Source organism: Rattus norvegicus, chromosome 9, assembly GCF_036323735.1.
Source record: "Rattus norvegicus strain BN/NHsdMcwi chromosome 9, GRCr8, whole genome shotgun sequence".
NCBI lineage: Eukaryota > Metazoa > Chordata > Mammalia > Rodentia > Muridae > Rattus > Rattus norvegicus.
The window spans coordinates 43,337,323-43,351,578 of record NC_086027.1 but is presented as its reverse complement, the minus strand read 5'-3'; the positions used below and the strand labels follow the sequence as shown (position 1 = coordinate 43,351,578).

At 41.7% G+C, this 14,256-nt stretch overlaps 1 protein-coding gene across 12 annotated transcripts in view; it reads left to right on the top strand.

Annotated features, from left to right (window-relative positions):
• Prim2 (DNA primase subunit 2) overlaps positions 1 to 14,256 on the top strand; it is a 212,133-nt gene that overhangs the window by 48,904 nt on the left and 148,973 nt on the right. For 11 of the 12 annotated variants that reach the window (XR_010054582.1, XM_017596335.3, XM_006244691.4 and 8 more), the window contains one exon: positions 257 to 394. Coding sequence is in view for 11 of the 12 variants with exons in the window: in XM_017596335.3 (XP_017451824.1) it covers positions 257 to 394 (138 nt within the window). In the remaining variant the exon portion in view is untranslated. Of the gene's footprint in view, positions 1 to 256; positions 395 to 13,509; positions 13,529 to 14,256 lie in introns of those variants that run through there. The other variant, XM_039083206.1, reaches the window with a different exon arrangement.

Sequence of the window (14,256 nt, the reverse complement as noted above, 5' to 3'; positions counted from 1 at the left end):
AAATATGTCGGTTACAACAAAAAGAAAATGTTCTGTTTTGACTTGTTATTGTTATTACTGTCTTTTGGAACATGGACTCTAAGACATTTAGTTTTTATGCTGTTAATTCTTCTTAATGCTAGTCCTTTGGTTGTAAGGAATAAATGTCTCTCTCCTCCTTTTGGAGCTGCTGAGTCTAATGGGTTTGAAGACCCGTTTTGTTAGGGTCTCCTAACAACAGGTACTGACCTACATCCCTGTTTCCCTTGGATCCCAGGTCCCCTTTGCTGACGCTCTGGACCTGTTCAGAGGAAGGAAAGTCTACTTGGAAGACGGCTTTGCTTATGTGCCACTTAAGGACATTGTGGCCATTATCCTGAACGAGTTTAGAGCCACGCTGTCTAAGGCCTTGGCAGTAAGTGCTCTTACTTCCTCATTTGACATCATTATCAATCCCTGGTGGCTTTGTTTTGTGCTCTTCTATGGAGTAAGTTAATAAGTTAATATTCTCATTCTGACATTCTGGATTGCCCCTGGTGTTATGTTAATTGTGTGTCTCCACACTTGGTTTTGTTATGGCTTCTTCTAACAGCACTAATGGTGTACTGATATGGCAGTGGCCTCTCTGGGTTAGTCATCAAGTCGCTTTTGCTTAGAGATGGACTTTGTATGTGGCTCTTAAAACCACGTGGTCTTCGGTAGGAAATAACCCCTAGATTTCTGTTGTGAGTTGCTTTTTTTTTTTTTTTTTATCAGCAGAGGGCATTGTAGAAGCAAGTTTTGGTTTTCTGATTTTGCAGTGTTGGGAGTTGACACCTAGGGCCTTGTGCTTGCTAGAGAGTCATCTAGGGCCAAGCCTGCCCTCTGCCCTAGGAGAAAGTGTTTCTAGTTAAGTATTAGAAACAGTGATGGCTGCTGCTGAGTGTTACGTGATGACACTGGGAGTCGTGCTGAACAAGAAGAGTGGATTCAGTTTGTGGAAGTCTTACTCTAGAGTGATGACACTCTTAATTTAGGTCAGTTTTTGCTTTTTAATTGGTGCATTTTTTTATACTTAATGTAGAGGAGTACTTCACAGTCAAAGAGCGATCATGTAGCTGTAATGACAATCGTGTAAGCATGTGGTAAGCTATTCTTTTGAGTTAAATTGTAGTGTTTTCTGGTATAAACTGTTATCATTGACTTGTAGGGTCATCGGAGCATGCATCGTTCAGTTTTGTTAGCATTTGGTGTGGCTAAAATATTGACTGTTTTTGTTTAGCTGAGGCAGTTCATGGAAACACCATATCAATACTTAATTTTTTTTCATGAAAACATGAGTATGTGGGCATGTGATGTTAATGATAGAATCTAGAGCCTTGTATGTTTTCTAAGATAGGGTCTACTGCTGAGTTAAACGCTCAGACTCATTAGGTATTTAGCTGCTAAGATATTTCATCTCTAATTTCATGATACATTAAAAAGCTTTTTATAGTTGATACTCTTAAAATGTTTCTTTGTTTCTCTGTCCCAGAATGTCTTTATAGATAAAAATAATGAGATCACCGCTGTGGACCTGTTTGTCTATTGGTTGGCTCTCTTTCTTAGTGGTTCTTATTTTTAGTTCATTTCTCTGCTGATGCTTTGGACAGCACTTCTTTGTGCGAAGTTTTTCCAGGACATTACACCTCAGTAAATAGCATCCACTAAATAGAGTGGCTCCAGATCTCCATAGTCACCAAAGCCATCACCATGTATTTTTGGAAGCTTCTGGGATGTTGGTACTGATTTTGAGGCCATGGTGAGGCTTCTCTCTCATTCCTGTTTGTAATGGCAGAGAGCATCCTAGTACTCCCCTGCTGCAGAGATTGTAGTACACAATCTGAACCAATAATGTTAGCCCATGTCTCAGTTAGGGTTTTACTGCTGTGAACAGACACCATGACCAAGGCAACTCTTACAAGGACAACATTTACTTGGGGCTGGCTTACAGGTTCAGAGGTTCAGACCATAATCATCAAGGTGGGAGCATGGCAGCATGCAGCATGGTGCTGAAGGAGCTGAGAGTTCTACATCTTCATTTGAAGGCTGCTAGGAGAAGACTGTCTTCCAGGCAGCTAGGATGAGGGTCTTAAAGCCCACACCCACAGTGATACACTTACTCCAACAAGGCCACACCTCCTAATAGTGCTACTCTCTGGGCTGAGTGTATACAAACAACCACAGTGCATAAACTCAAGGAGTCCAGCAGCTGTATGCGTGACACTGATGTCTGCAGTAGTATCCAGCTGTTTCTCTGCAGTTGTTTTTACCCAGATGCATGTGCAAATGCTTTGTCCTTGGTTGGCTTTTTTCACAGTAGTGGAAGTGCGTCAGACATCATATCCTGTAACACAGCATCCACACAAGCTTCTTTTTCTTGTGCTTGAATTCCATTCTCTGTCTTCATACTCGTTATGCTTGAAATGGCTGCTCTGTCAGAGTAGCATAACCTGCTGGAGCCTTAGAAGAAGTATTATTCATTGTCTCCTGACTGTGGAGGGTGGAGACTTGGGATTCAGGTACAGGCAGGTCTGTGCTGCTTTGAACTGTTGGAGAAGGGCCTTTCAGGTCTCTCTGAGTTATTGGTATTGTAACAATATAACTGTAGTTTTCACATGGAATTGTCTATATGTGTTCCACATGTCTACTTCTACCGGTTATATTGGGTTAATGCCCCTGCTCTAGTGTTTCTGCAGTAGCCTCATTTCCAAATGTATTCCCATTGTGAGGGAGTACCACTTTGACACATCAAATTTTAGGGGGTATTATGCAAACGGTATCATATACCTGGCCAATTACCATGGCCAAAAGGATTGCTTAGCCTGAGGCTGTGATTCTGCCACTTTGGTGATTCGTGGGATCAAGAGACTCCACGAGCTCCAAAATGTAATCTCCTCACCAGAAATGCAGGGTGGATTGTTAGGGGCTCATGGAGGGGCGGGTACAACATAGGCAAGCAAAGGAACCCTTAGTGCCTCAGAGCTCATTCTGACTAGGTGTTTTACTAAGCTTGAAAACACTCTAGAGTCCTTTCCCTGTTCCTTTTATAAGTTTGCCTTGCAGACAGCTTTTGTGGGAAGAAAGGAACTTTCTTCTCTACACTGTTTACCGCTCACACTCTTTGTTGTTTCCTGTCTCTCTGGAAGTCACCGCAAACTTCTGAGGCAGATAGGGCTTGTAATCCACTTACACAGAAGAGAAAAACACAGCTAAGCACACCTTGACTTGCAGCTGTTACGGCTATGACTGGGTCTCAGGGTTCGTGTTTATAACTTTTAGGAATGGTGGATGATACCTGTGCTGTTAGAGGGGATTGTACAGTGAGGGGATTCAGATCTTCAAGCTCTGAGAGACATAGGAGTTGCAAAGCAGTGAAATATGTGGGATTGGAGCTGTGGTACAGCAGATGGTTAGGGCTTAGGGGATGATGGGAGAAGGCTACTTCCTTGTCTCATCCAGCAGTCTGAGAAGCTGTGGCTCTTTACCCATAATGATTTATCTCATAATTTTATATACCATAGATCTTGAACTTAGATAGACAGGTTATTCTATTATAAAACTTATATCCTAGTGGCAGGTAAATAATTACTAAACAAATACACAGAGAGAGAGCGAGAGCGAGAGCGAGAGAGAGAGAGAGACAGACAGACAGAAAGACAGAAAGACAGAAAGACAGACAGAAGAGTGTGTTGTAAGCCTCAGGGAAGGAGCGCCAGTGTTTTCTTTGTTGAAAGGCCTGTGTTGGCTATGGAAGCATGGTGAACTAGAAACAAGTGAGTTTAAGACTGCAAGGGCTGGATGCAGACATCTGAGTGAACCAGGACAGCGAATTGTGGTTTTGTGTTACTGTAGGGTAAGTCTGGTCCTTTTGGATAAGGGCTGATGTAGCCTGCTCTTGTCCGACATAGGGTACTGTGGCTGCTGCCTGAAAACTACTGTGGAGGGTGTGGGGCAAGTGAGAGCAGGAGGGCTGGACTGGAAATTTCTCATTAATTCAGATGAGTTTATTAGTTTACGTAGATTGAACCAACCTTGCCTTTCTGGGATGAAGCCAACTTGGTCATAATGTATAATTTTTCTTACTGTGTTGCTGAATTCTGCTTGCCAGTATTTTGTTATTCTTTTGCTGTGAAGAGACACCATGACCAAGGCAACTCTTACACAATGAAGAGCTAATTGCCAGGCTGCTTATAGTTTCAGGGCCTTAGTCCATTGTCCTCTCGGTGGGAAGCATGGTGGCAGGCGTGGCGGCAGGCGTGGCGGCAGGCGTGGCGGCAGGCGTGGCGGCAGGCGTGGCGGCAGGCGTGGCGGCAGGCGTGGCGGCAGGCTGCTGGAGAAGGAGCTGAGAGCTACATCCTGATCCATAGGCAGAAAAAGTGAAAGTCATTCTGGTCTGGTCTCAGGCCCACCCCCCAGTGACACGCTTCCTCCAACAAGGCCACACCTCCTAGTCCTTCTAATTCTATCAAACAGTGCCACTGCCTGGCATCCAGTATATGAGCCTATATGGGTCATTTTTATTCAAACCACCACACCATCTGTGTTCATCGAAGACATTGGTCTACAGGGGTGTGTGTGTGTGTGTGTGTGTGTGTAAGTGTCTTTACCTGGTTTTAGTATCAGATGATACCAGCTTCATAGAATGAATGTGGTAGTGTCTCTTTGCTTCCTATTTAATGGAACAAGCTAAGAAGGATTGTCATGAGGTCTTCAGCAGTTGCATCAAACATCACAAGGCAATACAAAACATCTGCCACCATCACTGGTGACGTGCCACCACAGGACCAGTTCCCTGGTAAGAGAATCAAAATTACAGAATCTGTGAGATGCCGAGAAAGGATTTAGACTCTTAAGTGTTCGAAAGAATTAGCCATCACATCGAAGACTCAGACAGATGCATAAGTTAAGGAAATTTACCCATGACCTTGACAAGATAGTCTCCAAACTGAACATACCAGTTTATAAATTAGAGGTGAAAGTTCAAATATGGAGGGGAGGATTAGCAAGGAGATTGAACCATTGAAAGAGTTAGCTAAAAACCACAGGAGACATTATATATACAAGATCATACAGAAGAATGACAGAGCTGGGACAATAATACCATCAATATATATGAGGAAAAAATTAAAGCACACGAACCATTTTCCCAAGAAGTCTGGGACACATTCAAGAGGCCAAACTTGAGCACTGATGATGTTTGAGAAAGAACAGAGATAAACTGAAGGGAATGCACAGACTGGTGAAATTGCAGGGGAAAACTCGAGAAGCTTACAGAAGTAGGCTTTCACACACATGATGTTTATAGACCTCCAAGTAGACATGACAAGAGAGAAATCCCCCATGGCATATTATAGTCAGGGTGTTAGAAATTCAAAGAAATAATCCTGAAAGTAGGAGAAAAATGCCAACTTCCAGATGAAGGCTTTAATGTCAGAATTGCCCCCGGCTTTTCATCTGCAAGCCTGCAAGCCAGAATGAATGAATGAATGAGATATTTCAGGCCCGCAAAGTAAACAGCTGTGAGCCAACGATGGTAAACTGCAAAGCCTTCTTCCAGATTGCTGGAGAAGTGAAGGGACTTCAAAGCCAACACAAACAAGAGCAACCATGCCAACCATGGGAGCACTTCGAAGAGTTCTTAGGGGAAAGTTTATAGGGAGGGAGGGAGAGTAACTACAGATAAACAGGCTCGACTGGGGAAGAAACACCCATGCAGACACAGCAACTCGGCACATCCGCACAACTAATGTGGGAGCAGGGAAAGAAAGAAGTATGTCGCCTGTTTAATTAGTGCCTCTATCGCTGTGATAAAACACTGTGACTGAAAGGAGTCAGGGCAGGGACGCCGGGCATGGACTTGGAGGGAGGAACTGAAGTCGAGGTCATGAAGGAGTGCTGATTAGTGGTTTGCTCCTCATGGCTTGCTAAACCTGCTTTCTAGAGAGCCTGGTACCACACTTGCTCAGGGGAAGTACCACTCAGAGTGAACTTGGCCCTCCCATATCAACCATTAGTCAAGGATCTGTACCACAGACTTACAGGTCTATCTGGGGAACCATTTTCTCAACTGAAGCTCCCTTCTCCAAAATGACTAGCTCCTATTAAGTTGTTATAGAACTAGCCTATATAATTCAGTACCTTTAAAATTCCTTTCCAAAATTCAGAGTTTCTCTAAAATATCCAGAGTTTCTCTAAAGTTTCCAAATTGTGTCTAAAATATTCATGCTCTTTAAGATAGCTAAAGTGTCTGTACGGTTCCAAAGTTTCTATAAAATTTCAGTCTCTTAACTCTGGGATCCTGTTTAAAAAAGAAAGTTGCTCACTTTATTACTCCTAGAGGGAAGAGTCAGGGCCCAGTCAGTTTCAAAAGTCAAAACAAAGCTAAAGTCCAAAGTCAGACCCCTGAGGCTCCTGAGGTTCTTGTCTCCAAAGGGCTCAGCGGAACTTCTCCAGTTGTGCACCTCTCTGAGCACTCAATGGCTCTTCAGTCCAACATTCCAAACAGTCCACAATCCTCTCCAGTCTAACCTAAGGGCCATCAAGCAAAACCCTTATTGTACCAGTTCCCCATTTAGGTTTTCTGTTCCTGTGATGAAAACCATGACCACAGCAAGTGGGGTGTGTGTGTGTGTGTGTGTGTGTGTGTGTGTGTGTGTGTTCTTTTTCATATATTTTGCATGTATTTGGCATATGTTTTACATATATTTTCATATAACAGTCCATCATTGAAGGAACTAGGGCAGGAACTTCAGGAAGGAACCTGTACACAGAAATGGAAGCAGAAACCATGGGGGATGTCCCCGACTGGCTTACTATCATGGCTTGTTGAGCTGGCCTTCTTATAGCTTCCAGGACTACTGGGTGGCACCACTCTAAGTGAACTGGGGCCTCCCACATCACTCGCCAGTCAAGAGAATGCACTACAGGCTTGCCCACAGTTCAATCTGGTCAGGCGTTTTCTTAGTTGAGATACCCACTTCTAAAATGACTCTTGTTTGTGTCAAGTAGACTTAAAACTAGCTAACACAATAAACAAATGTATAGCAAATAACAAACGTCTTTCTATAATAACCTTAAATGTAAATGGCCTTAACCCATCACTAAAAGGATACCGATGAAGGGCCTGGATGATAAACCAAGAAACGGGAAGGATACGCAGACACTTACTATCACAGGACAGAGAAGAACCTACTAAGCAGCCAGAAAATGTTAATAAGATGGTGTGTCTGCTCTTACAGAGGACAAAGAAAACTCCAACCCAGAACCAAGTAGGAGAGATCAAAGGGCACTGCATATTAACAAAAGCAACCAATTACGAACGTTTGCACACCAACGATTGATTGAAGCCCTTAGTTTTATAAAATGAACATGAGAAGATATAACAGACTGCATAGGGGGCTGGAGAGATGGCTCAGTGGTTAAGAGCACCGACTGCTCTTTCAGAGGTCCTGAGTTCAAATCCCAGCAACCACATGGTGGCTCACAACCATCTGTAATGGGTTCCAATGCTCTCCTCTGGTGTGTCTAAAGACAGTTATAATGTACTCATATACATAAGATAAATCTTTTAATAAAAAGACTACATAGGTCCTGACATAATCCTAATAACTGGAATATTCCACTCTCAAGTTTAGATAGGTCTTCCAAATTAAAAACAGAGAAATATCAGAGCTAAAATGTATTTGGATGAACTGATCTTAACAGATGTATACAGAATATGCCACCCAACAAATGAGGAATGTATACTTTTCTCCGCAGCACGTGGAACTTTATCTAGAACTGATCTTACCATAGGGCACAAGTCAAATCTCAAAAAATACAAAAAAAGAAAATCAACATTTTCCAAGTCTCCTATCAGACCATGTCACAATACAACTAGAAGTGAACATTAAGAGAAACAACAGAAACCACAAACTACTTGGAGACTAAACAACATACCTTTGAATGATACTGGGTCATCCAAGAAATGAGAGAGGAAATTAAAAATTCCCAGCAACAAATGATAACAAAAACACATCCTGTTAGAACCCCGGGATGCAGCTAAGGCTGTCCTAAGAGGAACGTTCATACTAATAAGTTCTCATGGTAAAGATCTGGGAAACACTAAGTAAATAGCCTAATGATGTACCTCAAAGGCGCCCCGAAACAAGCATAAAGATTAGAGAAGAAACTAAAAAAATTTAGATCTAAAGAAAACCAAATCAGCCAAAGATAGACAAACTCTTAGCTAATCTGACAAAAAGGAGGAAAAAAACAAAACAAAACAAAGGGAGATGCAAATTAAGAGATTAAGAGAGTGTAGTTCCTACTGACTTGAATGAATTTCAGAACACCACTAGAAATTACTATGAAAGTTAATATTCTGAAAAACCAGATAACCCAGAATAGAAGAATTTTCCAAATGATATAATCTACCCAAAATAAGCCCTGGCAATAATAATAAGTAGGGGCAGCCACTATAAGATGGGAATTTAAATGGATGCGGAAACATCAGGAGATGTTAGTGCTTCCTTTCTCCATTTCAGTAGAGCCTTTTGCATGTGCCTTCTCTGGAACCATTACTGGAAACTTCTGCAGTCCTTGCTGGGAAGCAGCTTGGCAGTGATGTGAAAGGGAACGATCTGGGGGACAAAATGATTCTATGTTGCCTGCATTGAGCTTATGTGCATTGTGCTAAAATTTGGTTTGCAAAATATATATACCCATGTATTATATGTAAAAACTGTATATACATATACATGTTAATTTATTCCTGTACATGTTAATTTAGTCAACATTTTATTGATACCATTGGACAATAAATAAAAGAAAATTAGTGAAATATTTCTAGGTTTCTGATCCATTAAGTTCATTCTTTAAAAAAAAACCAGTAAATTTACATGAAAGCGCTTTGAAAAGTCTAAAGTGTGATGTACATTAGATTTTCATTTAAAGGGGTAAAGTCTTGTGAAAAATAATATTTTAGGAGGTTTTGCTTTTTTCTTTGATTTTTCTCCTAGTGCTTTGCACAGTTCGTATTTTGTCTGGAAATTGATAGGGGAACTTTGATGATTCATGGTCTCTGGATTTCTTTGGTTTCTAGTTGGCAGGAAATACTAGTGGTGTTCATATGAAGAAAACAGTACACACTTTGTATCTTTTACATAGGCAGTAAGCCCATTCATTTATGACCTCATTATTTTCCAAATGCCAACAGATCATTGTCTTGTTTATTTTCTATGATAGGGCTTAGCACATGTCTTCTTAAAAATGATGACACTTTTATTAATTCTTTGAGAATTCCATACATGCACATTGCATATTTTGATCATGTTTATTCTTCTCCTTCATGCTTTCCTATATAGGAAACTCTGTATAAAACTACCAGGTTGACTTTTATTTTGTTTATGTAGGTTTAATTCTAGAAAGGTTGAATTGCTTTTGGTGGTTAGAATAAATAGACTTTATAGGTCAGTAGGAAGTGGCACTATTAAAAGGTGTGGCCTCGTTGGGGTAGGTGTGGCCTCATTGGGGTAGGTGTGGCCTTGTTGGAGTGGGTGTGGCTTTGTTGGAGTGGGTGTGGCTTTGTTGGTGGAGGAGTAGTGTGTGGGCTTTCAAGTCTCAAAAGCTCAAGCCAGTCTCCTGCTGCTTGCTGATCAAGTTTTAGAGCTCTTACCTCTTTCTCTAGTACCACGGCTGCCTTCATGCCACTATGTTTTCATTGTGATGGTAATAGACTCTGAAACTGTAAGCTAGACACCAATTAAGTGTTTTCCTTAATAAGAATTGCTGTGGTCATGGTGTCTCTTCACAGCAGCAGAAACTAAGACAACTTCCAAACTCATGGAGCCAGTTAGTGAAGGAGAGGTCTTTTACCACGTCTCATTAACACTTGAGTTCAGTGCTTTATTTTAAGTCTGTTGCCTTTCCTAGGTCCCCCCCCCCCCCAACCTCTCATCTATGCTGCTTTCTAGGGCCACCCTCAGGCCATGCTTCCATGCACATTTGAAGTGCTCCATTGGGTGGCTGTAGGGTGGAGGCTATGCTGAAGCCGTTTTCTTTACTTCCTTCCAGTGCCCCATGCCACGTCTTGTAAGACTAGCTGCCTAGTCTAATGATGCCTAGTCTAATGATGCCTAGCGCGAATGGACTGTGGCACCTGGATATTTGGATTTGTGGTTGGTGTTGGTGTCGTCATTGTTTTTTGTTGTTGAAAAGCAAATGAGGGGTGAAAGCACTTCATATGACTACAGAATTCGAACAGATCATGTGTTAGTATTTGCCAAGCGTGATCTATGCCAACATTTCCGGACTCTCGATGACAGGTGTGTCTGAGTTCTGTGTTCTTTTGTGTTTCTCTGTCTCCCTCACGCGTAGTAAGTTAGATAGTGCCACACTCCTCTGTAAGAACTCTTTCTCAGATGATTCACCTTATCAAGAATCCCAATTACCTGCCTGAAAGCGGCCATGTAAACTGCTTAAACAGTAGTGAATGGCTACACTTTTCTTTTAACTGAGTGTGCGGTCTCATGAGCATGTGGAATGCCAGTTTTATTCCTCTTGCCTACTGGTGAGGAGAAAATGGCAGCAGATCCAGTTACTAGGAGACAGCTGATGACTAAAATGCTGCTGTGAGGGGCACGGGTAAATCTAGTTCTTTGACACTTGTGCTCTCATGGAACAAAGATTTACTCAGTCACTACAAAGGGAGGAGTGGCACCTGTTGCTTTTTCAATTGGAACATTTTGCACAGGGGAGCTAGTAATACAGAGTGTTACAGGATTGGTTAAGCGTTGAGGGTGTAATTTTTTAACAGTGACTGGACAGTGAAAAATGATTTTGTACCTGTATGGCTTTGAGTTTCAGTTTCTGATTCATCATTTATGAGAGCAACAAGTAGAGAGGAGGAGCTAGAAGCTAGCACACACACTTGGCGCATTGGAATTAGCCTCAGAGACACTGTGTTATCTACTTAAAGGAACTTCATCTCACAGAGGCAGGATTGGCCATGTAGTACAAGAGTCACTGGCCTTTGTTTCGTGGCTTTGGCTGCCTAATGGGTGCCAGAGAAAGAATACTGAAAAGAAGTGTTTGCTTTTCTTTTATAACTGCTTGCTGGGTTTTTTTTTTTTTTTTTTTTTTTTTTTTTTGGTTGTTGTTGTTGTTGTTGTTTTTTTTTTTTTTGTTTTTTGTTTTTTGTTTTTGTTTTTTTGGCCTAACCATAATTTTGTGTTTTTGAACCCAGAATCTTGTGCATACAAGGAAAATGCCTTGCTGTTGACTTTTCCCCTAACCCCTAGCAAGGAGATGGTTATTTAGTATCAAGTCAGTAACCTCTCGGAAGCATGCAGTGTGTGAGGCAGAACTGCTGCCCGGGTGACAAGTGCGGTCAGATTCCCGGACACAGCAGTGGGGGTGGGGATGGACAGCTGCATGTTATGGTCAGTGTGAAAAGAAGGATGTGGGAAGAACGGAGACAGCAAACAGTGATGAACTTGGTCTGGGAACTATTTACACAGAGGGCTTCAAAGATGGCAGCTTTAATTTGAGTTTGGCAAGGCTCTTTGTGAGATGCTGGCAGCATCTTGACACCCCCCACCCCTCATCCCTTCCACCCCGGAGCTGAAGACCAGACCATGCAAGCGCTCTACCACTGAGCTCAATCCCCATCACCAACCTTGTCTCTTTTGGAGGGCGTGGCAAGGCTCTTTCTGAGATGCCGGTGGTGTCTTGACCTCTGTTTTGACCTCCGCTCCTTTGGAGGGCGGGGAGTGGATGAAATTGCTGCTGCTTCCCCTTCTAAGTTCTCTCCTGGTCCCTACTCTGGGCTGGTTGGCCACTAGTCCTCCTGCCAGCTCCATTCATCAGCTGAGCACTGTTTATGTCCACGCTTCTAATTCTGTGTGTTCAGTTTCACTGCTTGTCCACTCAAGTGCACACACGTGGAGGGAGTACAGAGTCTATCTTCTGATTTACATATGTTGAAAATTTGTGTCTCAGAAATAAAATCCCTTGGAAGCTTTTTCCCTTATTTAAATAAACCTGTGAGATTAGGCTTGACTTCCCTTAAAACTCATAGGGTCAGAGTTTTTGTTTTCTTTTTACATTTTATTTTTGTTTATTTAGTTGAGTGATTAAAATTTTTGCATGAATGGGAATTTTGATTGCATATGTGTCTGTGCCTAGTGACTGAGGAAGCCAGAAGAGAATGTTGGATACTCTGGTAGTAAGGTGCCATGTGGGTTCTAGAAACTGTGTTGTGGGACCAAGGCAGTCACTCTCTGGCATTAGTTCTGGCACCATAGGGCCATATAGAACTAACATTAATTTATCTCGGAGGCAGCTGGCTTCAGTACCACGCCACTTTGGTCTAGGTATCTTCTGGCCCCAGTGGTCTCTCTACTCCCATCGCTAGTCACCTTGGCCAGCCCTGGCCAGCCAGGAACTCTGGTCCCAGCTACCCAGTAATATGGAGACTCAACAAATGGTAACCCAACAACCAGATTTATATGTTAAATTCTCAATCTCTAATACATCCACACAATAAACTTACAACCAATTCATAAAGATATAAACTGCCTACCTAGAAAAGATAAATTTGCCTATAGAAATTCATCCTAGCTACTTTGGCAATTCAGGACCACTCGGATCTGGGTCATCCTCAGTCTCTATCTTGATTCTCCCTCCTTCTCTTTCTCTCCCTCCCTACAAAAGCTTTGTCCCTGTCTTATTCTTTTACTGTCCAATCATGTCCCTGATCTAACTTGTGCCAGCCCTCACCTGCATAATGACATCAATCTACAAACGGACTCTCGGTTTCCTGCAAGGGCAGAAAGTGTTCTTAACCACAGGAGCCATCTCTTCAGCCCTGTGTCTATTTTAAAATAGGAACTTATCTGTATTCTGTAGAATTCCCTCATTTTCCCCTCTGCTTTTCCTACCTCCAGCCACCCCAAAGTGACAGCCCCCTTTTCTTTGCTTGTTATTGTATTATTGGTGTGTGTGTGTGTGTGTGTGTGTGTGTGTGTGTGTGTGTGTGTGTGTGTTGGTAGAGCTATGATTTCAAGGCTGACCACTCTGCAATGAACACTCAGTAAGAGGGTTTCTCCCTGGGAGAGGATGATTCTCCATCTTGTGGCAGTCATCTGTGTCTGAAGCTCTTTGTGGAAGGGTGGGACCCTGCAGCATTTCCCGTCTTTCCTGTTAGCGGGTCTCTAGACATGGCCATTGTTTGAGGGTCAGTTGTACACCAGTTTCTAGAAGAGACTGCCTCACAGCCACTTCCTGGTATCCTGGCTCTTAGTCTCTGGTCCTCCTTCTGTGATGTTTCTTGAGCCATAGATGGAGGAACTGTGATGTAGATGTAGATGGGGGCTGGGCTCCCCACGACCTTTTGAACTTTGCATTGTCTCCGTTTGATATAAAGAGAGGCTTCTCTGATGAGGGGTTGTAGTCACACTTATCCGGGAATGTGGCTCATGTGCAAGTGAATTTTCGGTCTGAGGGTCGGGAGCTCCGTCTGAGGGTCTGATTGTTCTTGTTCTTAATGGTAGGACTGAGATCTATTTGGTCTTTCAGTATTAAGTCTGGTGTTAGCTATGTGCTTTTCAAGATCTTTTTTCAAAAGAATTAAGAAAACTGCTATTTCTAGTTTCTGTGTTTCCTCGGGTGGCAGGGTTAATGGTTATGTATGCATATTGAATTTTGTTTTTGGTATTTGTTTACTTATTGAGATGACTATATAGTTAAACAAAATTTCAGTTTATTAATGTACTGATTAGACTGATTTAAAGTATTAAGCCAATTTTGCATTCATGGCATAAATTTGCCCTGTCAAATTTATTGCTAAATGTTTTATTCATTTACCACAAAGGATATTGGCCTAGAGTTTTGTTGTACTGTAATATCTGCCTGATTTTGATACCCAGTTACTGCGGGCCTCATGAAATGATTTGACTATTTTCTTCTCTATTCATTTTATGTGACATTATAGTTAAAAAACAAAACATAAGTTTAATCATTTTAAGAATGAAATTATTTAAGTTGTCACTTTTTTCTTTACAAAATAGATCTTAAACAATATTGTATCATAAACTAGCTTTGTACTTTATAATTAAAATTGATATTTTTAATATTGAGGTATTTTTAGGGGGCAATTGATTAAATGTTTATACTAATGTTAAGATTGTAAACCCTCCTGCAGAAATTTTTTAAGTATCAGAATATGTGAAGATAGATTTATATAGTTTATAATGTTGATTATATGGTATATAACAT